At 45.6% G+C, this 27,049-nt stretch overlaps 2 protein-coding genes across 3 annotated transcripts; one reads left to right on the top strand and one right to left on the bottom strand.

The window, feature by feature from the left end:
• Window positions 1–53: 53 nt before the first annotated feature.
• On the top strand, window positions 54–11,903 carry CHAF1B (chromatin assembly factor 1 subunit B). 2 transcript variants are annotated; one of them, XM_088160502.1, is made up of 15 exons: window positions 57–98; window positions 564–694; window positions 2,155–2,287; window positions 2,420–2,537; window positions 2,879–2,982; window positions 3,820–3,916; window positions 5,108–5,192; window positions 6,339–6,432; window positions 7,403–7,472; window positions 7,567–7,658; window positions 8,657–8,819; window positions 9,062–9,396; window positions 9,439–9,598; window positions 10,342–10,433; window positions 10,809–11,903. In XM_088160502.1, the coding sequence occupies exons 2-15, from the start codon at window positions 569–571 to the stop codon at window positions 10,928–10,930; spliced, it is 1,791 nt and encodes a 596-aa protein (XP_088016628.1). In that variant the 5' UTR covers window positions 57–98; window positions 564–568; the 3' UTR covers window positions 10,931–11,903. The 2 variants fall into 2 exon arrangements, with proteins under 2 accessions (XP_088016627.1, XP_088016628.1); XM_088160501.1 differs by having other exon boundaries at window positions 54–98; window positions 9,062–9,598.
• Window positions 11,904–24,280: 12,377 nt separating this feature from the next.
• Window positions 24,281–25,083, bottom strand: CLDN14 (claudin 14). The gene has a single exon (XM_014880619.2). The coding sequence runs from the start codon at window positions 24,977–24,979 to the stop codon at window positions 24,281–24,283; it is 699 nt and encodes a 232-aa protein (XP_014736105.1). The 5' UTR covers window positions 24,980–25,083.
• Between the last annotated feature and the right edge of the window lie 1,966 nt (window positions 25,084–27,049).

Raw genomic sequence — 27,049 nt, 5'->3', positions numbered from 1 at the left:
GGCCGCCCCTGAGGGCTCCTGAGGCGGCGCGCGGGGCGGGCGCGCGCATGCGCGGGGCGGGCGCGGCGGGAGCGCGCGGGAGCCGCGGGCGGGCCCAGGTGAGAGGAGGGCGGGGGGGGGGGGATTTGGGATTTTTTGAGGATTTTTGGGTTTTTTTGAGCAGTGGGATTGGGGGTCCCCGAGGTCTGGAGAGCGGGATTGGGAATCCCCGGAGCTCCGGGAGCGGCCGGCAGCGCCTCTGCCTTTCCCCAGCCCGCGCAGGGCCGCCCGTGCCCCGCTCGTTGTTTGGATTCCGGATGGGGTTATTTCCTCCAAAAAAAGTTTTTCTCTCAAGTGTTAAACCGATGCACAAGGCTTGGTACAATCCTCTTGCAATCCCTAAACAGGAACTTCAGCGATAATAATCACAACTTTTAGAAACAGCCTTCCTCAAAGCATCCTGTCAATGACTGCGGTGCAATTCCAGGCTCTGCCAGCGGTGCTTGGCAAATCTGCACAAAGTTTGGCCTCTCCCGAGCCTTGAGGAACAAGAATTGATGGGGGGTTTGTTGTGTTTTTTCCAGGAAACATGAAGGTCATCACCTGTGAAATAGTGTGGCACAATAAGGAGCCGGTTTACAGCTTGGATTTCCAGCATGGAGCGGATGGGAGGATCAATCGCCTGGCCTCGGCTGGGGTGGACACGGCCGTGAGGGTGAGCCACGCCTGGGCCTGGCTGTCCAAAATACCGGGCTGGTTTTGTTATCCAAAATATCGAGTTGGTTTCGTTACCCAAAATACCGGGCTGGTTTCATTATCCAAAATATCGCGTTGGTTTCACTATCCGAAATACTGAGTTATTGGCAGGGAATGGGTGGTTTCAGAGAAGAATATAAGATTGTGCAGCTGTCTGTAGAATTATAGGGTGGTTTGGGTTGGAAATCTCATCCAGTGCAACCCCTGCCATGGCAGGGACATCTTCCACTGTCCCAATGTCCAACCTGGCCTTGGGCACTGCCAGGGATCCAGGGGCAGCCACAGCTGCTCTGGGAATTCCATCCCAGCCCCTGCCCACCCTCCCAGGGAAGGATTTCATCCTAATATTCAGTCTAAACCATCTCTGTTAGTTTGAAGCCACTCCCCATTGTCCTTACATACTCTTGTAAATAGTCTCTGTAGCAGTTTGTTCCAGTTGTCTCCTCAATGGCAAACTGACCTCTTCTTCCCTGATGGTGCATATATTTTAGGGATTTTTAAATACATATTTTAGGGCTAGAAAAATGTCAGTTTTCTTTGATATAAAAGATGCTCCCTGCCAGGAGGGTGAAGTGAGGTGGGGTCAAGCTCTCCTGCCATGTCCCAAGGGAAAGGAGGAGAGGAAATGGCCTCAAATTGCAGCAGGGCAGGCTCAGGGTGGAGATTGGCAAAGAAAATTTCCCTGGCAGAGTGGTCAGGCCTTGGGATGAGCTGCCCAGGGAGGTTTGCAGTCACTGTCTGTGGGAGTGTTCAGGAGCAGGCTGGATGTGGCCCTTGGGGACAGGGTTTGGGGGATGCTGCTGGCACTGGGTGACCCTGAAAGTCCCTTTCTCTTGGAGCCCTGGTCACTGAGAATTTCAGACTTTCTGTGCTGACAGGCACTGACCCTCAGGAGAACTCTGCATTTGACCTGAAGCCGTGGAGAATGGAATGATAGAATTAGAATCACTATTGTGTAGTTTGGATAAAAGTGTGTAATATCACAAGGTGGAAAATTCGGAATTTAAGGTTTTGGAATGTAGGCAAGATGGAGGTTTTGGGGCAGAGGTTTCTTTCTTCATGGGTCTAGGTGAGATCTTGTTTAATTGGATAGAAAATTCTGTATTACAGGCCACGAGTGGTTGGTCATTGGGTGAAAAGTAAAAATAATTTAAGTGTTAGTTCTTAACTGAACAGTTAGGCCTTAAAAGACCTTGTAACGAGAAAGATACATCACCATTTCACCATTTTTAGCTTGTTAGCTTGATGCTGTAGCACTCACTGTGACAAAAATAAGAATTAATAAACATCTCAGTCCGAATGTGAAATGCTGTCTCTCGAGCTTTTTAATCCCGAGTCTGGCAGAAGAGAAAAAAAAGATCAAACACAATATCTTCCCACCTTGATGATCCTGTGACATCACATCTTGCCCTTAAGTAGATCTGGAAAGTGGAGAAAGGCCCAGATGGAAAAGCCATCGTGGAATTCCTGTCCAACCTGGCTCGCCACACCAAGGCCGTGAACGTCGTGCGCTTCTCTCCCAGCGGGGACATCCTGGCCTCAGGAGGGGATGGTGAGAGCTGCTTCTCCTCTGTCTCATCCTGCATCATTTTGAAGTTAAACTCAATAAAATCCACCTGCATTGTGTTTTCCATGAGCAAAAGGGAGTGGGAAATGAAGCAGCTTCCTGTGCTTTCTTCCACAGATGCTGTCATTTTGCTGTGGAAGCTGAATGACAGCAAAGAGTTGGAGCCGTTGGTTTTTCAGGATGATGATGAAGCTCAGCTCAACAAGGAGAACTGGGCAGTTGTTAAAACTTTAAGGTAATTTATTATTTGGTGAGTTTGGTTTTCTTTTCAGTGTTTTTGTTTATTTGCTCTAATATTAATCCTTTTAACTCCCCGTTAATGGGACTCAAAAAAAAGAGGGAGAGAGGCATTTTAAATAATCAGGTGATGACAGGACAAGGGACAATAGTTTTAAGCTGAAGGAGCAGTTCCTGGCAGCTGCTGAGCTTGGTGTGAGAAGAGTTGCAGAAGTGCTTGAAGCACCAGCAGGAGCCTTTATTGGCCTCTTGATATTTTTTTTTTTTAACCTAAAAATTCATAAATTCATACGTAGCTTTTAATTTTCAAGTTAATAATTGGTTTCTCCTGCCTTCTAGAGGCCACTTGGAAGATGTGTATGATATTTGTTGGACCTCAGATGGGAATTACATGGCATCTGCTTCTGTGGATAACACAGCAATCATGTGGGATGTCAATAAAGGTAAATGCTGCAGTTATCCCTTGGAATTCCAGATGTGCTGGAAGTGCCTCATGGCATTTCCCCCCCTCCAAAAAAATGGGAAACATCTTTTTATGTGATTGTTTTTCTGTGTGATTTTCTGAGTCTGTGAGGCCCTTCTATAAATAGATATAAAATATTCTCAGGCCAACAAAATTTCCACCTGAGGAATGTGTTCACCTTGGAGTATTTAGGAAATAACTTCACGCATTTTTTACCCCCCAAAACTCTTGCACAAACATCTTCTGTAGTCCTTACTCCACTTTTTGGTGCAGCATTGCCTCAGCTCTTTTCTTTCTTCTTGGGTCTTCCTTTTGAAAAGCTGTTTATTTTCTTTGAAACTTGTCAGCTTCTGGTATTTCCTTGCAAGAAAGCAACAAATAATAGGAAAAATCCCACCTGTGGTCAGTATTCTACAAAATATTTCTAAAATTCTCTGTAGCTTTGTCTCATCAATGTTTTGGCTCTGAGACCTTCCCTTGTGGAACATCAGTGGGGTCAGAGAGCTCCTACCTTTGCTTAGCTGAGTTCTGATATTAATCTAGTATTAATTCTAATTAATTACTAAGTTTGTAGTGAACAAACCTTAAACTGACACTTGAAAAGCAACTTTTGCTGACATTCTTATCAGCCACCATCCAGTGAACACTTTTAATGTTTAAAAAATTATTTCCCTACTTTTTTTTTGTCTTTTTTTTTTGTCTTATGTCTGGTTTTTTTGTCTTGTTTTGTCTTGAAGCATTTTTTTGTCTTGTTTTATGTCTGAAATGTTTGGAAATACGTTTGAATTTATGATCTGAAAGCTGTTTGTACTTTCAGGACAGAAAGTTTCAATATTTAATGAGCACAAGAGTTATGTCCAAGGAGTAACCTGGGATCCTCTAGGCCAGTATATTGCAACCCTGAGTTGTGACAGGTGAGCTGTTGGTCTGAGTGTTTTTCCTGAACCTTCCTTTTTCCAGGGGGATGAATTAAAAGGAAGGATGCCAGATAAACATGAGGTTTTGTGTTATTCACTTTGTTGTGTAAGCAAGTTGATGTGAAAGTAAAATGATATTTTAGTTCATTTTCTGGATTGTGGTAAACAATTCCTACAGTCTCTCTTAGCAGCAAATAAACTTTTGTAGGAGTGTTCCTTTAGGAATTAAGTTTTTATGTTATTGATCACTCTTGATACTGTTAAGAGAGTGCTGCATGGTTGTGTTAATGAACTGATAAATTCATCCTTGGGGTTGGAGCAGCCTGGGACAGTGGAAGGTGTCCCTGCCATGGTAGGGGTGGAATTAAATGATCTTTAAGGTCCTTTCCAGCCCAAAGCATTCCATGATGATATGACTGATGGAGATGTAGTTAATTGTTTTTAAGGTGAGTTCCCAATCTTGAGGAACCCACAGTGCAGGTAGGAAGAGCCTGGCACTTTCCTAATTCCCTCATTCCTCCATAAATCCATGTGCTGGGACTTTCCAAACCTTGTGGAGTCCAAGCGTTGTGAGGGGTTCATTGGTTCTTTAGTCATTAAAACACATTCCTCTGGTGGTGTCTCATGAGGAGAATTTTAATTAATGGTTAATTAGTGGTCCCGATTTATATTTTGAGGTGCTGAGTGAGGAGAGAGGTCCTGGGGCATTTTTGGGAAACTTGAGGTGAAAGGAAGCTGTTCATAGAAAGGCTGAGAGAGCTGGGATTGTTCAGCCTGGAGAGGAGAAGCTTTGGGCTGAGCTCAGGGTGGCCTTGCAGGGCCTGAAGGAGCTGCAGGAACCATGGAGAGAGACAATTGCCAAGGGATGGAGGGACAGCACCCAGGGAATGCAGGGACAGCACCCAGGGAATGGAGGGACAGCACCCAGGGAATGGCTTCAGAGTAGGATTTGATGGGATTTTGGGAATTAGGAATTGTTCCCTGGGAGGGGCTGGGCTGGAATTCCCAGAGCAGCTGTGGCTGCCCCTGGATCCCTGGCAGTGCCCAAGGCCAGGTTGGACACTGGGGTTTGGAGCAGCCTGGCACAGTGGGAGGTGTCCCTGCCCATGGAATGGATGATTTTTCATTTCCCTCCCATCCCAACCCATTCCATGATTCCCTGCTGGCTGACTCTGCTCTCCCTCCCAGGGTCCTGCGAGTTTACAGCACCCAAACCAAGCGAGTGGCCTTCAATGTCACCAAGATGCCATCGGGCTCAGGAGCTGAAGGAGAGGTAGGTGGTGAGGCTGGGGCTGGAAACTCTGCTGAGGGCTCTTTTATCTCAACTTTTTGTTCCATGAAAACAAAGGATCAAATATTTTCCATTCAAATAATTCCCATGTCACAGAATCATCAAGGTTGGAAGAGAACTTCACCCTCATCCACTCCCATATTTAGAACAGTCAGAGCTCCATCCTGGCACTGCAGCCTCAATCCCAGAGAAAACATGGAATAAATCTACCTGGAAGTCACCTGCAGCCCCATGAGAGCCAAAAGGGAGTAAGGACAACCAGCATGGGGTGTGTGAGGGCAAATTGGGCATCAGCAGCAAGGCCAAGAATGGAAAAGACTTTTGCACCTCAAACCCTGTGTCCACTTCTGTGGCCATCATCATCCCCAAACCACAGCCCCAAAATTTCTTGCTGATTAAAGCAGTAACACAATCCCTTAGTTGTAAAAGTTAAAAATAGCATGGAAAAAAATAGTTCTTAACAGGAAAATTTTCAGACATACCTGGCAGTAGCTGGGAGTTTATTAATGGATGTGACATAGTAATAATATTTTAAAGTTAGCCTGGAATTTTCAAGAAGGTAGTTAGATTTTGAAGAAAAATAGGAGTTAGGGATAATTTAGGAAATTCTAACCCTAAGAGGGAAAACAAAGAGTTTTTTTTTCCTCCCAAACAGCTTTAAGTGATAATAAAATAACACCTCCAAGCTGGCCATAACTTTCTTAATCCCTTCTATTCACTCCTTTTCTTTTGGGGGAAAAACATTTGTAGGAGTTTTAGAGACACTGAAGAACAGGCACTTTGCCATGAGAGTTGTTCTCTTTTAACCTCTAATCCTGGGCTTAGAAGGAGCTGCTTGAGCACCACTGGGTGTTAAATAATGTTGTTCTCCAGGTTATGACTTATTTTTTGATGGCTGGTTGAAGGTGACAGCTCTGGGAATGTTTTGCTTCGCAGCTCAAGAGGGATCAAGGAATTATTTTTCTTAGCTGTGAAGAATTTATAGAGATCTTGAAGGAGCCATGGCTTTTAAAAGGTTTCATTTGAACAATTCCATCAGGCTGAAGTGTTCAGGTGGATGTTTTGTGTCTCTGGGGTTGCAGCTGGAACATTCCTGCCCTTTTCTCCAGTGCTGTGTTCCCGTTGCAGGCGAGGAGTTTTCGGATGTTCCACGATGACAGCATGAAGTCATTTTTCCGCAGGCTCAGCTTCACTCCTGATGGCTCCTATCTGCTCACTCCAGGTGTGGGGACATCTCCTGGCACTTGCCTTGTGTCACTGAGGGTGGGAAAGATTCCCAAGGTTATGGAATCCCAGCTGTGCCCCATGGCCACCTTGTCACCCTGAGTGCCACCTCCAGGTGCCACCTCCAGGGATGGGCACTCCAAAACTCCCTGGGCAGCCCCTGCCAAGGCCTCAGCTCCCTTTCCATGGGGAAATTCCTGCTGCTGTCCAAGCTGAGCCTGCCCTGGCCCAGCCTGAGGCCGTTCCCTCTCCTCCTGTTCCTGTTCCCTGGAGCAGAGCCCGACCCCCCCTCCCTGCCCCTCCTGCCAGGGACTTGTGCAGAGCCACAAGGTCCCCCCTGAGCCTCCTTTTCTCCAGCCTCAGCCCCTTTCCCAGCTCCCTCAATTATTATATTCTAATTTGAATGTTCTTTAATATTTCCTACATCTCAGGGATAATGATTTATCCTAATTAAGCCAAGAAAATAAAAACTCCACACAATACTCTCCATTAACAATCCACAACATCGACTTTCTCCTGTGATAGAAATTATATTTATGGCATTTTGCTGAATAAATTGCAACACCAGAAGTCTTAAGATAGAAATGAAGGCTAATGAGTGGGGTTTTTGGACTGATTTCTGTTTGGTCCTTCCCTCAGAACATTCTGCATTCAGAGTAAAAACAGCCCTGCAAGGGGGGATCCCTGTGTGCCTGTCCAAACCCTGCCTTTATTGATGTCTGGCAACATCAAAAAGCAGCTTTGAAGAGAGAAGTGTATAAGGGAAACAAAACCAGCACTAAATAAATATTTGGGATGCCTTTTAAAGTTGTGTTCAGCTTTTGCCCAACTGACAAGCCTAATTCCTGGGAATGAGAAGGTTTCTGGAGAAGCCAAATTCCCAGGAATTGCAATGTTTATGGACACAAGGTGTGTGCTCAGGAGCTCTCTGAGGTGATGAGTGATTTTGGAATCTCTTGTTTTTGCAGCTGGCTGTGTGGAATCAGGAGAGAACGTTACCAACACCACCTACGTTTTCTCCAGAAACAATCTTAAAAGGTAAGGCTTTAATGAGATAAAAATCTGATTTTATTTAAAAACATACAATTCAAATAGTGCAAATCTGTTTTCTGAGCTGCTTTTCTCTCTGAAGGCCCGTGGGTCACCTGCCCTGTCCTGGCAAGGGAACTCTGGCAGTTCGCTGCTGTCCTGTGTACTTTGAGCTCAGAGGAGCCTCTGCTAAAGGTATGGCAAGATTCAGGGAGTGGGAACCCGCAGCAAATCTGGGAAAAGATGTGGCTGGGCACTGTTTTATGTCTCAGCCTTTCAGCATTCCTCTAGGACAGTGCTGTACCACATCTGAGAAGCTGTTTCCTGATTTTGAGGCCCTGAGTTCACCTCAAGTCCCTCATGAGTGGCTTTTGATAGAGTGGATAAATGTTGTTCCTTGACCTCTCAGGCTGCAGAAACACTGTGAAATATTTTCCTTCAACTGTTAACCATTTTGTGTTCAAAATAAATAACCTGGTTTAGCACCAGAGGAGCAATGCAGTGAAATAATTCCTGTTAGTCTCAACTGCCCACATCACAGGGAATTGGAATAGTTTGCTACAACCACTGGTGTTTATTCAAGGAAGCAGTGCTGGTGTTACTGGACAGAACAGGAATTCTGACCTGGGGACAGGATTGTGTGAAGTTGCACAAGAATTTATTTTTTATTTCTTGAATCCAGCTTTATTGTGGGTCCAGGAGTGTTTATATTTTAACAAGACTGACATTACTCAGGTGGAAAGGCAGAGCTTGGCTCCTTTCTTTAAAGGTTAAATTTGTAGTGTTCCTTACAGGATTTACCTGTTCTATTTCCATCATAATTTTAAATCTGTGGTGTTGCAAAGGAAGGAGATGAGGATCTGCAGTTGGTCTCTGTAGCTCCTCTAAAGGGAGGCTTGAATATTAAAAGTTCATATAAATATGCTGAAAAATTCCAGCTGGAAAGCACAGGGAAAAATTTATAAAACAAAACAGTAGCAATCCAGAGGGAGAAAGCTGCCAATTTTTTTTTCAGCTAAGAAAATAAAGAGTAAATTTCAGACAACAGAAATGTTAAATTTTACATTTTATGCAAGAGCTCTTTGCTCATTGTTTATACTGGTAGATGATATAATTTTATTTAAATTAATGGCTAATGCAGTCACCTCCTTGCAATAAATACAAGAGAATTCTCACTGTTCATTTCTTTGCAGATGAAATCAGTCCCAAATCCCCCCCTGCCCTGTTTAACCTCCCCTATCGATTGGTGTTTGCTGTTGCTTCTGAAGATTCTGTGCTTTTCTATGACACTGAGCAGTCCTTCCCCTTTGGTTATGTCTCCAACATCCATTACCACACCCTGAGTGACATTTCATGGTAAGGAATTGTGTTCCTAAGGTTTATTGTGATGAGGGAAATGTCCTTTTTCCATGTCCAGTTCTGCACAGCACTTTGAGTCTTGCCTTGAGTTTATATTTCATTTATGACACACACTCGGTGTCTGAGCAGCCACCCATCCCTTTTTTTGCTCTGTAAATTAGAGAATTATGGCTCTTATCAATTGGTGAGGGTTGAAATAAAACCTTGGCCTTTAATGGAAATAAATAAATCCCAAACAGGTCCAGTGATGGATCCTTCCTGGCCATTTCCTCCACGGATGGGTACTGCTCCTTTGTCACCTTCGAGGAGGATGAGCTGGGAGTGCCCCTGAAGGAAAAGCCCCAGATCCACGTCAGGACTCCTGGTGCAGCAGCAGACAAGAAAGCCAAGAAGAGCCAGTCCCACAAAGTGATTTCTCCAGGTTCCAGGCTGGCAGAGGGGACCCCTCCCAGCAAGGATCCCCCACTCCAACCCCGAACCCCCAGCAGTGCTGGGAAGGAGCTGCCTTCCACCCCTGTTGGCATCAAAACACCTCCAGTGCCATCCCCTTCCACCCCTGCTGGCATCAAAACACCTCCAGTGCCATCCCCTTCCACCCCTGCTGGCATCAAAACACCTCCAGTGCCATCCCCTTCCACCCCTGTTGGCATCAAAGCCACCCCAGTGCCATTGTCAGAGGAGAGGAGGAGCAGCCAGGCAGCCACCCAGAGCAGCAGAGCCCCCCAGCCCAGGAGGGTCACCCTCACCACTCTGCAATCCTGTTTCAAAACACCCAGGTGAGATTTAAGATTTATGATGTCCCTTTCCAGTCATAAATACAGGGGCCAGGACAAGCTGTGCTCGTGCTGCAGTTAAAGGCTGAGCTTTGCACACAAATTCCCAGCCCTGGCTCTGAGTTGAGCCTCTCTTGATGTGGAGTTTTTTGTTGTGCTGAATATGAGAGGTCAAAACGTTTCCTAAGTGTGGAGCTTTTAGGTTTCTGCCTGAAATGTGAAGCAGCAAATTCACCTGACCCTTCACAGTTAAGGTTTCTGTCTTGGCCAGGAGTTGGACTTTGATCCTTCCAACTCAGAATATTCTGTGGTTCTGTGTTCAGGTGCAGTTTTCTGGACAAAAATGGTACCTGAAGCCTTCAGCTGCCAAGAACTGTTCAAACACCCTCCTGCCAAAGAAGAGTTCATGTCTAGACAGGCCCTCAGTGTGGGACTTAAAACATTGATTAGGTGACTTCCTAAAAGATGTAATTTTTTAGAAATTGCCAATAATCCAGGTATTGATTATACTGGGGCTCTGAGCACCCTGCTCCAGTGGAAGGTGGCCCTGCCCACGGCAGGGGGTTGGAAGTGGATAATGCTCCATTCAGCTTGTAAAAAGAAGGGAAAATGTGCAGTAAAATACATCTGAACTACCTCTGCACTTAACTTATTCTATATGAATTAAATCTTGACATGAAATAGTCGTGGAAATGATGTCTATAAAGCAATTAATAAGCAAAATAACTGTTTCTGCTCTTTTAAAGGAGAATAAATTTGATTTCCTTGAAGCCAGACACCCCAGCCTCTGCATTTCCAGACCCAGCTCCCGTCCCTCCTTCCTCAGAACAGGAACATGGTGAGTTTTTGTGCCTCTTAATACCAGCCAAGTCTCTTCCCAGTCAGATTTTTCCTTTATAGATTTGTGTTGTAAGAAAAATCTTCACTCTAGTTGCAAATGCTAAAACTTCTTCATTGTTTTGATGTGTGTGAAAGGTGCTTTGGGCAATATGAAATGTGTTTTCCCTGCTGTGGGGCAGCTGATGGTGACTGTCCCTACAGTTTTACAGCAGTGAAACCAAAGATAAATTCATGGGTGTGATGTTCTTTTAAAGGCTTTTGTACTTCCAGCTTATTGTTGTTGCAGGTGCTGGACTTTCTCAGACCAAGGTTAGGATTTTTTTTTAATCTGAATTTATTAATTTGAAATCATTTTTCTGTCTGCTTCTTCCAGAGAGGCCAGTGCCATCTGATGAGAGCCTCCAAGCTCCCCCAGCACCCAAACGTGCCAGGATTGAGGAATTGTCCCTTCCTGCAGCTGCTGGAGACCAAACCAGCTGTGAGTCCAACAAATAAAGGCTGAGCAGACTCCTCACAGCCTGAAGTGAAAGCAGCCATGTCTGAGTGCATTTCTTGTTGCAAAAATTCCATCCTCAATTCCCAGTTCAAGTTCCCTGTGCATGTTTGATGTAAAGCTGTGAAGAAACTGCCAGTAGAAGACCCAGGTTTCAGGAACTTGGTTCTGCAGCAGGAGAAATAGTTGGGAAGTGACTTCAAGGAAATCAGGGAAATCTGAGGATTAAAAATCCATCCAGTAAGATGTGAGTCTCCAGCAGAGTCCTTAAATCCGTGTTTATGTCTTCCAGTAACTGTCTGGCAAAAAGAATCGAATGCATTCATAAGATTTGATGTGGTTCAAGACCTAAAAAAAAGAGGAAATTGTGTCATTCCAGCATTTTGGTTTATTTCTTGGGTAGAATAATGCTCCCCAGTAGCTGTGGGGTGGAGCTGATTCATTCAGAAGGCAGCAGCAAAGCTCAGGACTGGCATGTGGAAACAGAAATGGGAAAATTGAACTGCAGGAAACAAGAAAGCAAAAAGAAGAAATTCTCTGAAGAGCTGCTGTAAAAATGAAACAGCAGAAAGTTCTTATTGTTCAATTTCTGGACTTAAAAAAGAAATGCAGGTGTGAGATTTTCCTGAAGCATCAGGATTTGAGTGTGTACATTGAAATTTCCCCTTTCCTCCCTTAGCCAATAAAACACAGTCCAGTGGATGGGAAACTTCCACACTTAAAATTTCTTTTTAGCATTTAATATTTCATAAAAGCAGAAATACAAATGTTCCAGAAGTGACTCACAAAAGTCTCACAGGAAGGAAATATTAACAGACACCTCTGTCACTCCTTCAGACAAATGAACTTTTGCCTCCAATTAAATTTCAACAATTAATCAAGCAAAAAGTTGTAGGAAACTTGATGGGATCTTTGTTTTCTCACTGTGATGAGGATGGATCTTCATTAGACTTAATTAAACTTGGATTCTAAAGAGTTAAGAGTTAATTCTGACATTTATTTCTCTGGCTTTTAAAAGATGATTTCTGCTTTTTTTTTTTTTTTTTTTTTTACATCTTGTTCCACAGGAATTTAGAGGTAACTGCTCCAGGGGTTTCAAATAGAATTTGCAATTTTTTTTACATGGGTTTCAAGTGGATTTTTCAATTTTTCAGATGGATTTCAAATAGAATTTGCAATTTTTCAGATGGGTTTCAAGCAGAGTTTGTAACTTCTTCATTCATGATTGTCTTGTTCCAGAAAAGACATTTTGCTGTGTAGTAATGGTTAATTTTTAGACAGCCAGACCTTGTGCTCCTGTGCTGTTAAAGTTTTAATTTTTAGCTACCCAGCTGTCAATATTAATTTATCTTGTCATTCATTAACCACCACCTTCTGGTCAAAATCTACTTGATCCTTGCCCATGGATTCCAGACAGAATCTCTGTATTTTGTCTGCACATTCCCTGTGTTGATATGAACTTTGTTATTAAATAAATAACATAAAGACCATCAAATTAATCAAGAAAAAAACAGACTTTTTGGGGAACTCTGGCCACATGGAAGGTGGGAAATTGTTGGAAAAGAAGAGGGATTTCCATGGAAATGGAGATGGCTGGGAGAGGAAAAGGGACAGGAATGGATTAATTGGAGCTGGGATGTGAAGAGAGGCTGGAGAAGGAGACAAAAATGATGTTTGAGGAACAGAAGTGGATGGGAGGGAGTTTGGAATCTTTGGGAATTCCTGTGCAGGACCCTCAGCTCAATGAGGATCCTTCTCACCCAAGAACACCTCATTTTCCAGGCTGGGTTTTATTTGAGAGGTTTTTTGGTGGGGTTTTTTTTTTTCCCTCTGGAATGAGAGGCTCTTTTTTTTTTTGGCCACAAAACTCCGAATTCTTACTGTCCTGCCAGCAGGTGACAGCATTCCCTAAAGCAAAGCAAACTGAGCAGAAACTCCTCTCTACTCCAGACTTCCATCTTTCCAGACGTTTTTTCATCCTCTTTACTTTTACAAACTGATCATTTCAGACTTGTTTCCACGTGGTGAAGAAACAAATAGAGTTTTACAGGGAAGAATTCTTCCAGGAGGAAAAGACAGCAGGATGACTTCAATCAAGAGGTGAACAGAGAATTCCTGCTCAGTGAATCCAGAGGCTTTTCCAGGAGGAACTGGCTCTGCAGTGTGGGACACACATTGAGAAAGTAAGAAAATTACAGCCTGAAAAATATTCCAGGTTGGGGATTTTCAGCTCTGTTCCCAGCCCATGAGCTGGTCCAGCTCAAGGCTAGGGAGAATTTCTTCCAGGGTGATAATTTGGTCAAAATAAAAAGGAATTAATAACAAGATAGAACCCCTGTTGTGGTGTGTGCCCAGGCCCTGGCAATGGGGTATCTTCTGTCTGAACCAATCACCTTTTCTCTACTCTTGGAATTGAGAGTGATGCTATAAAACCAAGTGTGTTTCTGAATAAACTTCTCTCTTTCTTCCTGTCATCAAAGACAATCGTGTAGCTGTGCATCTTATTTCAAGGGTTAAAACCCCTTTCCACGGCTGCACTGCAGTGTCCAAGCACGGGGTTGGCCATGGGCTGAGGTGACACAAATTCCCAGGACTGCACATCCAGCAGAGCCTCTGGCTGTGGGAACAACCCACAGGGGTCCTGGCAGCCTTTATGGTTTGGATTTGGGTTTTTGGAGAAAAATCCACCAAGGGAAGAGCATTCAGTGCCTGGAGGAGGTGACAGGAAAGGAGGAGTGACAGGATAAGAGGGAGTGGCTTTGAAATGACAAAGAGTGAGGTTAGGTTGGATAAAGGGATAAAATTCCTCCCTGGCAGGGTGGGCAGGGCTGGCACAGGGTGCCCAGAGCAGCTGTGGCTGCCCCTGGATCCCTGGCAGTGCCCAAGGCCAGGTTGGACATTGGGGCTGGGAGCAGCCTGGCACAGTGGGAGGTGTCCCTGCCATGGTTTGTGTTGGAATTGGATGATTTTTAAGGTCCCTCCTGTCCCAAACCCCTCTGTCCTTCCCAAGGATTTTTCCCTGCTCGTTCCAGACGTTCCTGCTTGGGAGATCTCTCAGCCCTCACTCAGCAGGGCTTTTACCAATAATCTCCAAAGTCAAATCCCAACATTTGGTCCCAATTATCCCTTTCCCTGAGCAGCCCCAACCCCACACAGCAGCTCTGTTCTTCCTCAGGTGTGGGATTTTGGGATGCTGCCATTCCCCTTCCAAGGGGATCTCACAGAGCTGCAGAGGGACAGAACTGGGGGTGTCCAGGCTGCTCCTCCTTCCCCATCCCTGCAGGAGAAATTTTTCCATGCTCATCATCTTGGAGTCTCCAACATCAGCAGAAAAGCTGGAATGGGCAAACTGGGAGCACTTTTCCCTCCTGTGGCTGCCAAACTTCCAGCCCAGGGATATTGATATTGTTGAGGATCCTGCTGCTTATTCCTTCAGCTGAAAAATCCCAGGAAAAGCCACAGCCCTGAGGCCTCTGTGCCTGCAACCCGAGAGGATTTGCCTCTCAGAGCATGAATAATTAAAAAGGTTCACAGATTTCTTTCTGTCTGGAAACTGGGCATAAATTTGGGCTCTTCCAATGCCTGGGAAAACCTGATCCTGGTGCCCCTGAAAGGAGAGGAATCTGTTTGTGTCTTTTTAAGTTGTTGCCATCTTTTCTGGGAGGGTTGAACTTCCCCAAATCTTCTTGTTCGTGCTGCAATTATTTGTGTTTTCCACTTCAAATGTTTTCCTTGCAGGAAAGCTTCATTTTGAAGGGAATTATTTCTCTCTGCGTTTTTCTTCCTCAAGATTTAAGCAGAAACTTCTTTACAAACTTCTCCCCTTCAGCTACTAAAAGTAAATAAATAAGCTGGGCAGGAATTTTTGGGTTGATTTCTGCCAAGCTGAAATAAGGAATTTTGAAGTGTTATTTGCTGGGGGAAATGGAAAGAGGCCAGGTTGGAATGGGAATGGCTGTGGGATCTCAGCCTGATCAATTGATCTCGTTCAAAATGAGACTTTGAGCTCACTGAGTGCTCCTCCTGCAAAGCAGGAGCTGCAGGAGCCTCTGGATATTTTTATTTTCCCTTTTCCGGTGGGGTTGCACCAGCTGGATGTGCTTACAAATAAATAGCAGGGCAGGGAAGAAGGTGTGGATTTACTCTGCAAGGAGAGGAGGTGTTAGCAGAGTGCTCCAATATTGGAAATTTGAAATCCCTAAAAAAACCTGCATCTCTGCTCTGGAATGGATTATTACAAGAAGAAAAAATTGTCAGCCAGGAACAGCCAAATGAGAGTTCTTTGCTTAGATCAGCAGGAATAGCACAAAACACTTTTCTGCTGCAATATTTTACTGGATAAAAGAATGTAATTCTGAGCAAACAGTGCAGGGAAAAGATGAGTTATTGTCCATGGCAATAATTCCTTGGAATGGGAAATCCTGGGTAGTGGGAAAGGATGGGAATAAAACAACTGCACTTTACACCCAGGCAGGGTTTTCCACCCAAAAAATTGGAGAACTTTGCCAGGAGCTGGGATGTGCTGGTTCCTGGAGCAGGTGGGGTGGTGAATTCACCATTGTTTCTGTTCACTCCCAGCTTCCCAGAAGGAAGAAAGAAATTTTCCAAATAAATCACAGGATCATGGAATGGTTTGGGTTGGAAGGGACCTTAAAACTCATCCAGTGAGCAGGGACACCTCCCTGTCCCGGGTTGTTCCAAGCCCCAGTGTCCAACCTGGCCTTGGACACTTCCAGGGATCCAGGGGCATCCCAGCTGCTCTGATGTGACTCTGGGAGTTCCTTTCCTTGGATTTTTTTCTTGTCAGTGTAGAAGAACTTGGTGTGATATTGGTGTGATATATTATAATAAAAATATAGTAAAACCATTGAAAATCACAAATTATTCTAGCAGTCAGGATAAAGTAACTCAAGAGCTAGAACATTAAAATTTCACTTTCAAGCCATGTCAAATATGAAAAGCATTGAAACTGATTCCTTGTCCTTTTTTCTTCCTTCTGCTTTCTGCAGGAAGAGGGGATTTTCACTTCTAGAATTTCTGCTTGGATAACTCAAGATGAATTTTGGAGTGAAGTTTTCAACATGATCTATAAATCCCTGAGGATAAAGGAGCACAGTCAGAGGTGTGGTATCACCTTATCCATTGCACACACTTGTTCTTGCTCTAAAAACAATCACTCTAATTATATCCTGTAACAGTAACAACTTCAAACTTTGTCTCTGAGCTTTAACAGCTGGATCCAGGTACAATCTGCTTTGGGATTCATAAATTCAGGCTCATGCCTGAGCCTTTGCTGGGAGCAGCCACATGATGGCAACATTGCTAATCTTTAACTTTGTTCATGGAAGCAGCTCCTGGAGCTGGGCTTTGGCTCAGAGCAAGGTGTGGAGTTCTGAACTTCTTGGGGGTTTGGAGGAAACTTTTCTTTCATGGTTTGACTTGGAGAAGGACAATTCACAAGGGATGGAGTGATGGGAAAAGGGGGAGGGCAGGGACAGATGGGATTTGGGGAGGAAATCCTTTATTCTGAGGGTGCTGAGGCACAGGTGTCCCACGAGGTTTTGGAATTCCCATCCCTGGCAGTGCCCAAGGCCAGGTTGGACATTGGGACAGTGGGAGGTGTCCCTGCCATGGCAGGGGTGGCACTGGGTGGGTTTTGAGGTCCCTTCCACGCCAACCATTCCATGATTCCATGAAATCAAACCACCTTACAAGACACTCTGTAGCTCTCAGCCCAACACAGGCAGGTTTTTAAGAGGCAGGAGGAGAAAATGCCACTTTCTTCTTTTCTTCCCCCTCCTTTTTTTCTTTTTCCCCCCCCTTTTATGAACTGCAGCAAAACTTGTAAAAGGCTTTTCCCCAGTGACAAGCAAGCAATTCCTGAACTGGTGCAACTCTGAAACAGGAGAACAGGACCTGGCACTGAGCTCAACCAAGTTCAAGCAAGATCTTCATTAATGCCCTTAGATCCTGAACATGATAAATATGGGCGAGTTTTGGTGGAGACTGGAAGAAAAATGTGTCCTTTCAGCCAAAGTAACTCTCATCCCGACAAACATTTTGCTGGATTGTTATTTGAATGAATATTTAATATAAAACATGCAACCTGCTCTAATAAGAGCACATTCATAATTTTGAGCAGGCGAGCCCTGTCCAAAATTCCCTTGGCTTTGCTCTGGGTAAGGAATAACTTAAGAAGGAAATGTTGGACTGCAGCTACTCTTGGCTGAAGGACACAGTACAGCAGGAACAGCTGTGGAAGCAGATTTACTGCAAGAAGTGAGGCTGCTAAAATCCTGACAGTACTTTGATTTTTTTTTTCTTTTTTTTTTTTTTTTTTAATGAAAAAGTCCAATATAGAGTTTATGACTTTTCATACAGTTATTTATTTTAGGAATAAGAGAGCTGCCAAACACAGCAGGTAGTTAATACCCAATTCAGACTGTGTTTAAATAGGGAAGGAGCTATTGGCTGCATCCTTTGGGATTCTGTGATTAACCCACAGGGAGCTGGAGGTGACCTTTTTCCAGAGCCTTTCAGGTGAAACATGAGTGGGACTTGGCTCCCTTGGAGTGGAGTGAAGTTGGAATCAGATGTAGCAGATAATTCAGCTCATCCTGAAATGATTTCTCCACTGAAATGAGCTTTTCCTTTGGGCAGGGGAGATGGAGCTGCTGGAGATAACCTGGAGCTGGGATGGAGATTCAGTCTGTGCCTCTGTCCTGACATGGATCTTTCCTGGTGAGGGTGGGGAAGGTTCTGGAGAGTCAATCCTGTGAGGAGAGGCTGAGGAGCTGGGGAGGCTCAGCCTGGAGCAAAGGAGGCTCAAGGGCTTTTCACTCTGCCTGACAGGAGGTTGTAGTGAGGTGGGGAATTGGATTCTTCTTCCAGGGAACAAGGGATGGGAAAAGAGGGAAAGGCCTCAAGCTGTGCCAGGGGAGGCTCAGGTTGGACATCAGGAGGAATTTCCCCATGGAAAAAGTTGTTAAGCCTTGGAAAAAGCTGCCCAGGGAGCTTTGGAGTGCCCATCCCTGGAGGTGGCACCTGGAAGTGGCACTCAGGGTGCCAAGGTGGCCATGGGGCACAGCTGGGACTGCAGGGGCTGAGAGGGCTTTGCCAGCCTCTGGGATTTGGGGATTCTGTGACTCCTGTACTCAGGAGGGAGGCTCAGGCTGCTGTGCCCCAGCTGTCCTGTGCCCAGGAGTCCTTGGTGTGAACTTTGAGGGTGATTGTCCCTGAGTGTCCCATGCCAGGCAGAACTTTGGGATAAGCTCCAGAGGCTCCTGTCCCCTGCTGTTCCCAGTCAGCTCTGGCATCTCAGGCTGGTTTGGGGGATGAGAGGGTTCAGCCACATCCCACCCCACAAGGGACTGGGGGTCACAGTTGGTTTAGTAGTTGGGTTAAAACCCCCCTAGTGAACTTGGCAGCATTCACTAAACTCTTATTTTTGCTTGGTTCTCATCATAAAAAACGGGGGATAACAATCCTTGCATCCCTCCTGAGTGTGCTCTGAGGTTAAATCATGGAATCACAAAATTATTTGGGTTGGAAGGGACCTTAAAGGTCATCTCATTCCATGGCAGGGACACCTCTCAGGAGGTGATGGAACTCATTAAGCAGAAAACAAAGAATACAAACAAAGTTGGCCAAAACACACCTCCAAAATGTGTTGCAGGAGGAATAGAGGAAACTTTGGCTGGGAAAAGAGAAGGAAATCTTGCAGCAGATTGGGTTGACAGAAATTGCTGCAGGCCTGGTCACACTGAGGGAAAGCTGGAGCTGATGCCCAGAGACCATCAAACCTCCAGGGGAAGGGAGGGTGTTGTGTCCTCTAAAGACCAATATTCTCCTGTTTGGACCTTGGAAGCAACGAGACATTCCAGAATTTCTGTTCACAGCCCATTTCTGGTTTTAAGGATCAGTTTGCTCATGCCTGCCACATAACTCCTGCCAGCAGGTACCAAAGCAGAGCTGGAAGAGCCCAGATTGCTTTGGGATTCTGGGAGAGGAGGAGTTGAGGCTGTGGGAGGACCCTGAGGTGCCATCACTGGGGTTCTGCTCATTGCAGTGCTCAGGATGTGCTGCTGGGCACGGGATCAGCTGCCCATAGATCCCATAGATCACACAAAGCCAGATTCCAAAACCTGGATCCAGATTGCAAAGCCTGGTTGAGTTGAGAATTCCAAAGAGGGTGAGGGAGTGGCACTTCTGGGGACATCTGCCAGCTCATGGTGCCAGGAGTTCTGTGGGGATCAGGATCCAGCACAGCCTCGTTTGTTCTGTGTTCAGGTCACCAAAGGAACCCTTGGATATTACTGGGGATGGGAATTCCTTGTCTTTGCTCCTGCTTTTCTCCTGCTGGTAACTTCTTGATGGTTTTCCCTTGTAGAGGAAGCAAATACCAATTCCACAAAATTCCAGAGAACATCAACAAGTGTAAAGCTGATTCCCTGAGCTCATACTGTTCAGTGAAAGGAAAATATTTTACTGAACTGTCCCAATTTCCAGATTATTCATCCTCAACTTCCTTTTGAGAGTGAGTGGACTTAAAACGATCTAACTTTGCAAACGTGGTGTAACCCAAATCTGGTGTCATTTTATCTGATCTTTACCACCTATTTCCAGATTGGAAGAGACCTTCAAGATCATCCACCCCATCCATGGCAGGGACACCTCCCACTGTCCCGGGCTGCTCCAAGCCCCAGTGTCCAACCTGGTCCTGGACACTCCAGGGATCCAGGGGCAGCCACAGCCTCTCCCAAACACTTTAGTCCTAATTCTGATTTTCAAGGCTTATCGATGCTTCTGAGCTTTTGCTCTCTGTGTTTCCCGTGCAATGATAAAATGTGACAAATGAAACAAAGTTTAGGGCAGGGTGGAAGGCTGGGATTTGTCAATGAGCTCTTGTCTCCCACAGAGAGCCATGAAAAGCAGCTGAGGTTCATTAGCAAAGCAGCCTAATTGGCAATTCAAACAGCAACAGCGGTGATAGCCCGAGCCTGGATGGATTTGGGAGCACCCCCAGCGATCAATACCAGTGATTATGACATTTTAAAAATAAAATTGCTTGTCCTTGACTCCGGTGGAAGGGAGAATTCCCTCACACATCCCACGGGTTGCAGCTGCTCTGCTCAATACCAAACACTTTGTGAAATGGCCAACAAAAGCCTTTCTTGCCATCCCATCCCTCTGAGGGGGCAAAATCCCCCTGACTTTGATTCTCTTTGCTCTGGAGGCCTTTTAGTTAAAAGCTCTCTAATAGATTTGGGAGTATTGACAATAATAATGAGCTTATGGGTGAAATTGTGACCTCAGGGAAGTCAATGGAGTTGGAATTCCAGCATTTTAAATATCCACACATCCCTATGAAGTCTGTACATGTGCTCTCAACAGGTCAAATCTCTGCATTGATTCACCCCACTTCCCAACAGTTTGCTTACCAAACATCTTTGAAGTGTGAGCTAATGAAATTAATGTATTTTCCTCCTGCTTAAAGCAGAAAATAAAATTAACCACCTTTTCCCCCAGGAAAACGGAGGGAGGGAAGTTGGGTCTGTTCTGCCTTTCTTGTCCATAGAACATTTTAAACCATTCAGATGTTTGAGTTTATGGGAAACTGTCTGAAGAATTGTCAGGATTCTCAGTGAAGGGTTTAAATATGACTTCTGATGCCATGGGCTGAAGAATTGGAAAGGATGACCTGAATTAAGTTGGGAATCAACATGTCCAGGTGCCCCTTTAGTGATAAAAATAGAAAATGTGGATAATAGAAATGTGGGGACTAAGCTGTGTTTGTAATTTTAAAGAAAACAAGAGAAAAAGAACATCTTTCTCATGTTGGACAGCAAAGCAAGGCATGCAAGGAAGGGATAATGTCTTTTAGTAGATCAAAGAAGGAAAGGAAAAAAGAAAGGGAGAGAGGAAGGAAGGAAGGAAGGAAGGAAGGAAGGAAGGAAGGAAGGAAGGAAGGAAGGAAGGAAGGAAGGAAGGAAGGAAGGAAGGAAGGAAGGAAGGAAGGAAGGAAGGAAGGAAGGAAGGAAGGAAGGAAGGAAGGAAGGAAGGAAGAAGGAAGAAAGAAAGAAAGAAAGAAAGAAAGAAAGAAAGAAAGAAAGAAAGAAAGAAAGAAAGAAAGAAAGAAAGAAAGAAAGAAAGAAAGAAAGAAAGAAAGAAAGAAAGAAAGAAAGAAAGAAAGAAAGAAAGAAAGAAAGAAAGAAAGAAAGAAAGAAAGAAAGAAAGAAAGAAAGAAAGAAAGAAACTGATGTCAGTTTTAGCATGGAGTAAGATTCACTGGTTCACAGCTCTGTGAAAAAGAACATTTCCCTCTATTGACATCCAAGCACTTCCAGGTATTTTTGCCAGGATTTTGCAAACTGTTCCTACTCCTGTCACATACTCTGCCTGGCTGGGGATTGCTGCAGTAAGAGCAGCCTTACACAGGAGTATTCCCAGCACACCAAAACCTGGCAAGTGAATGAATTTATCAATATATGGCAAACACCCCCTAATGACCCACAGCCCATTTCTCCCCTGGAACTGTGCTCCAGCATTCATGGCTGTCCAAAGCCCTGCCTCAGGCTGATATCCAATCACTTGGACCTGTTAGAATGGAAATACAGGAAAAGTCCAAGGAATTGACCACCTCCACTGGGCTGAAAAAAACATCCCAGAAATCCATACTGGACCATGAACAGTTTGTGTCCATCTTTCTAAGAAGCTGATGTGCAGTTTGTGTCCATTCCCTGTGTCCATCTCAGGGTCTGTCACTGAGATGTTTGCAGGGTCACTGATCACAGAGTTTGGGCTGAAGAGGAACTTAAAAATCATCCAGTTTCAACACTCTGCCATGGGCAGGGACACCTTCCACTGGTATCCAGCCCTGTCCCAGCCTGGGGAGGAGCTGGAGCTGCTGCAGAGAGCCCAGAGGAGGCAGCAGGATGAGCAGAGGGATGGAGCAGCTCTGCTGGGAGGAAAGGCTGGCACAGCTGGGATTGTTCAGCCTGGAGAGGAGAAGCTTTGGGCTGAGCTCAGGGTGGCCTTGCAGGGCCTGAAGGAGCTGCAGGAACCATGGAGAGAGACAATTGCCAAGGGATGGAGGGACAGCACCCAGGGAATGGAGGGACAGCACCCAGGGAATGGAGGGACAGCACACAGGGAATGACTTCCAAGTAGGATTTGATGGGATTTTGGGCAGGAATTGTTCCTTGGCAGGGGCTGGGCTGGAATTCCCAGATTTGCTGTGGCTGCCCCTGAATCCCTGGCAGTGCCCAAGGCCAGGTTGGACATTGGGGCTGGAGCAGCCTGGGACACTGGGAGGTGTCCCAGCCCATGTAACTTTAATGCCCCTTCCAACCCCAACCATTCCATGATTCCATGATTTTGCTGCCAGGCAGAGATCAGTGAATGCCACAACAGAGACCAGCCCTGGCACTGATGTCACCCCAAGCACTCCAAACTTGTCAGACACAGGTCTGAGACAATGGGAATGTGGAGCAGCTTTCACTTTGCTCCCTCTGCATCTTTCTGCTGGCATTGATGACTTGATCCAGATGGAATATTGTCTGGAGCAGCCTGGGACAGTGGGAGGTGTCCCAGCCCCATGGCAGGGATGGCACTGGATGGGTTTTAAGGTTCCTCCAACCCAAACCATTCTGGGATTCTATGAATAGGCAGACCAGGCTGCTCCAACCCCAGTGTCCAACCTGGCCTTGGGCACTGCCAGGGATCCAGGGGCAGCCACAGCTGCTCTGGGAATTCCAGCCCAGCCCCTCCCCACCCTCCCAGGGAACAATTCCTGCTCAATATCCCACCTAACCCTGCCCTCCCTCAGTTTAAAGCCATTCCCATTGTCCTATCACCACAAATAATCAAAGTTGGGTCCCAGACCATTTTTATTATTGTTGGTCTCAACAAATTGCTTAGAAATTCCGTTTATTTTTGAAAACAGTGGTGATGGTAACATGAATCAATGCTGAAAACCCTCTGTCCCAATTCAAATCAACATGAAGCCAAAGGCAGTGGTGATCAACCACAAAAAGGAAAGTTCAGAGTGGAACCAAGGGAAATGTCCCAGCTCTGGAGGTGACAAAAGGTGACAATATAATTGCAAACAGATTTTTTTTATTTTTGCCAAATGAAGAATTGTCACCTCATATGTCTTGGAATTTTTTTTTCAGTGTGTTGGTCCATCTGTTGAAAGTGGGAGACCTATGAATTTCTGGTTTAAGAGAAATCCATTGATTTCTCTTTTTTGCCATAATTTTATATCATAATATGTGTGCCTGGGACTTCTCTGTTATGTGAAATGGAGAGGGCTGGGCTTCTTTGCTCATTATTTTGGTTTTTCATTGTTTGAATGCACTGTGGAACAATGGAATTTTGTGAGGATTTTAGAAGGAAATGTCTGGATTTGGTATTCCTGACAAGCAGTGGTCACAATCCATGAGTGTTGGCACGGAGGGTGCCTTGGGCCCCAATGGAAGTTCCCCAAAAATTGCTGGAGGGGATGGAAATATCCTTGCTAACCCTAATGCACTTTCAGGGACAAAATACCAGCATTCATCCTAAGAAATGAGCACATTTCATTACAGGGGATTTGAGAATAGGATTCTAGAAACTGTTTTTCCACTCCCTATAATGCATAGATTGTGCAGAATACTGAATCTGCTCAAAAACTAAATGTGACAAATTCTGAGACTTTTTGATTTCAATTTTTAAACTATATTTAATATCAAACGTCCAGTTCCATTCTATTCCTGACATTTGTAAAAAAAACCCCAGTTCTGAGCCACTGAGAGGGTTTGTTTCCCTCACGATGCATTTCAAAAATGCGCTGAAATTTTATTTTGATCAGGTCAAAACATTGTAATAGAACTTCAAACATTGGCTGTAACAGGCTGTCAAATACATCTGCCACAGTGCCATTGAAATTCGTATTTCGTGGGACAGTAAAAAAACAAACAAAAAGTGAAGTCAAAGCAAAATTAATACCTTGTCATGACAAAACATTCATGAATTATGGAAATGAGCAACCGAGCAGGCAGTCAATGCTGGAAATCACTGTGTATCCCCAAGAAATTCCAGGTTTTAGGGAAAACTCTGTCTTTTTCTGGGAAGAAACAAAGAGATGTGGCCGGTTCTGCTTCATAGGGCACCGACTCCAAACCAAACCGTTCCTTTTAACAAAATTCCCCTTGAATTACCTGCCTGCAAAGGGATGTGCTGCCTTGGGAATATCTCAGCTTTCTTTGCCTTTATTTTCCAGGTTCTGCAGGCAGCAGTTCTGCATCCAGGAAGGAAAAGAAGGAATCCACGTAAAAACTTCAACATCAGTTCCGAGGCAGATCCGGGGGCACTCACACGTAGTCGCTCAGCCTGTAGCCGCCGTGGCACGCGGATGTCAGGGAAGGAGCGTGGTTGCCCTTGGAGCCACTCGGTGGCCCAGAGGATGGAGGCGCTCCAGGCCCGGGATGTGCCTGGAACGGCGCCCGGTTCCCGAGGCACGACGTGCACAGCAAGGCCCCACCCAAGATGGTGAAGGCCGAGGAGACAAAGCCCAGATAAAGAGCCTGCCCTATCTCATACTTCACCCCGGCGGGCACCGCGGGGTTGTAGAAATCCATCACGACCTCGCTGGTGCTCCACGCCACCGGCGCCAGGCAGAGCAGCCCGGCCGCCGCCATGCCCAGGCCGCCGGCGCCCGCCATGGAGGCCTTGGCGGGGCTGCCCTCGGCGCAACGCGTGCACCTCATGCCGACCACGGCCACGCCGGCTGCCAGCACGCCCAGCAGGCAGGAGATCACCATCATGGCCCGGGCGGCGCGCAGCTCGGCGGGCAGCGCCAGCTGGGAACGGTGAGGCTGGCACTGGTAGACGCCGGTGCTGTGCCACACGCACTCCATCCACAGCCCCTTCACGTAGGCCACGGCCGTCAGGATGTTGGGGCCCACGTGAGCCGAGCGCCACCAGTGAGGCAGGATGGTGGTAATTAACGTCCCAATTAAACCCAGCACGCTCAGGGAGAAGCCGAGCAGCTCCAAGGCCCAGCTGGCCATGGGGAGTGTTTGTCCCGCACCGTTCTCTTAATGAGGCGCCTCCGCTTGGGTTCCCTTGGAAAACGCGAGCTTTCCTTGGAAGATACGCGGCTCTTTTACTCCGACACCTCCTGCTCCCCTAATAAAAGGTAATTGAGGGAAAAAGGAGTTAATTATTACCCCAAAGCATTGCCTCTCCAGCCAGTGAGGTGCATTTCAAGTGCAGCGAGGGCAATAATTAGCATAGTTATCGCTGTTAATCGTATTTTTGTGGAAGTAGTGGGAAAGCAAGCTTCCCTCTTCCCTTATATAAACAGCCTTGCGCTGCCCGCTGGGAAGAGAACTCAAGACAATTTATGAAATGGAAAAAAAATATTTGAAATGCAAATATTCCTCTTCCCAGCAGGCTCTTCAAAAAAACAAACATGATTTCCTCTCTAAAGCAGAGAATTAGGTAGTGTTAACACTTGGAATGAAGGAGATTTATAAAGTAGGGAACTGCAGGTTGCTTTACACGATGAAAACATTCCCAGAAGGTCATAGCAGGACTAGGAAAACAATAAGGGTGTAGAGGGGAGCAAAAAGAGTGATTTAAAACCTGTGGAAGAGGATAACAAATATTGGATTAAAGTGGCTTTCCTGACTGGCCAGTATTTCTTGAGGTTGCATTTCAATAAAATAATTCAAAGTGGAATAATTTAAATTAGGATCTGTGGAGTTTCAGGTCGTGATTTCAGGTTGTGGGTGAGATGTGGAATCAGGTGAACATCCTGGAGCTTCTGTGGGGCAACACTTTCAGAGTTTGGTCGTGTATAAATCCAAGCTGAAAAACAAGGAATGGCAACTCTTCCTTCTGTATAAATCCCAGACTAAGTGGCCTTTTCCAATGGCTGCCTTGCCAGCTCTGTTATCCATCAGGTATGATGTGTGTGGCCAGAAACCCGATATTTTAATATATAAAATAACCCTTGCATCACAATCCAGCTTGGAATTCAGGAACAGGAACAAGTTCAGGCTCCAGCTCTGCCAAGTCCCGTGCACGTGCTGAGCTCCTGCTCAGAGGAGAAAGTGGAAATGTTTGCAAGAGCTGGCCCGAGCAGGAAAAAGGGAGGAAAAGCATCTGGATCAAGTCATCCATGGCAGCAGAAAGATGCAGAGGGAGCAAAGTGAAAGCTGCTCCACATTCCCATTGTCTCAGACTTGTGTCTGACAAGTCTGGATGATTTGGGTGACATCAGTGCCAGGGTTGATCTCTGTTGTTGTGGCATTCACTGATCTCTGCCTGGCAGCAAAATCATGGAATCATGGAATGGTTTGGGCTGGATCAGCCAATTCCATGGGCTGAGACACCTCCCACTGTCCCAGGCTTCTCTCAGTCCCAATGTCCAACCTGGCCTTGGGCACTGCCAGGGATCCAGGGGCAGCCACAGCTGCTCTGGGAATTCCATCCCAGCCCCTCCCAGGGAACAATTCCTAATTCCCAAAATCCCATCAAATCCTACTTTGAAGCCATTCCCTGTGTGCTGTCCCTCCATCCCTTGGGAATTGTCTCTCTCCATCTTTCTTGTAGCATGGGTCATCTCTTCCCCAAAAAATCCCTTGGACATTGTGAAAAGAAAGGGAAAAATGGAAAAGCACAAGGATTTTGTGGCCTGATCAAGACAACACCACAGGCTGAGGACTCTGTGCTTTGACATGTTCCTTTTATTTGGAGTGTGCCATGGGATGGGGGGAAATGGGATGTTGGATTTGCTGCCTGGGAGGGAAAAGAAAACCACAGAGCAGCTTTCCTTTAGTGTGCCTGGTTTTAGGAAAGTTGTTTTTCCTCCTCTTGCCAATTCCTGGCCTTTCAGGTACTCTTTGTGTAACACATAAATGAAAACACCTGAGTTTATGTGGCTGCTGAAGGAATTTACCTCATTTGCATATCCTGAGACAAACACAGAAGGTTTTATATCAGAAATCATCATTCCAGGGGAGGTCAGGCTGCAGATTTCTCTCAGTTATCACAGATATGACAGGCCATGAGTTAGGGCCAAGCACAGCACAAAGAAGCAAATTGTTACCTCCAGCACTACTGGAGATATTTGA

This window comes from Sturnus vulgaris, chromosome 2 (genome assembly GCF_052056855.1).
Source record: "Sturnus vulgaris isolate bStuVul1 chromosome 2, bStuVul1.hap1, whole genome shotgun sequence".
Lineage (NCBI taxonomy): Eukaryota > Metazoa > Chordata > Aves > Passeriformes > Sturnidae > Sturnus > Sturnus vulgaris.
This window is presented reverse-complemented; position numbering and strand designations above follow the sequence as displayed.

Coding starts and splice junctions, on each gene's coding strand:
- CHAF1B (XM_088160501.1), top strand. CDS start 569: ATGAAGGTCATCACCTGTGAAATAGTGTGGCACAATAAGGAGCCGGTT. Junction 2,288..2,419: donor CCTGGCCTCAGGAGGGGATG/GTGAGAGCTGCT, acceptor TTTCTTCCACAG/ATGCTGTCATTTTGCTGTGG. Junction 2,983..3,819: donor CATGTGGGATGTCAATAAAG/GTAAATGCTGCA, acceptor TTGTACTTTCAG/GACAGAAAGTTTCAATATTT.
- CLDN14 (XM_014880619.2), bottom strand. CDS start 24,979: ATGGCCAGCTGGGCCTTGGAGCTGCTCGGCTTCTCCCTGAGCGTGCTG.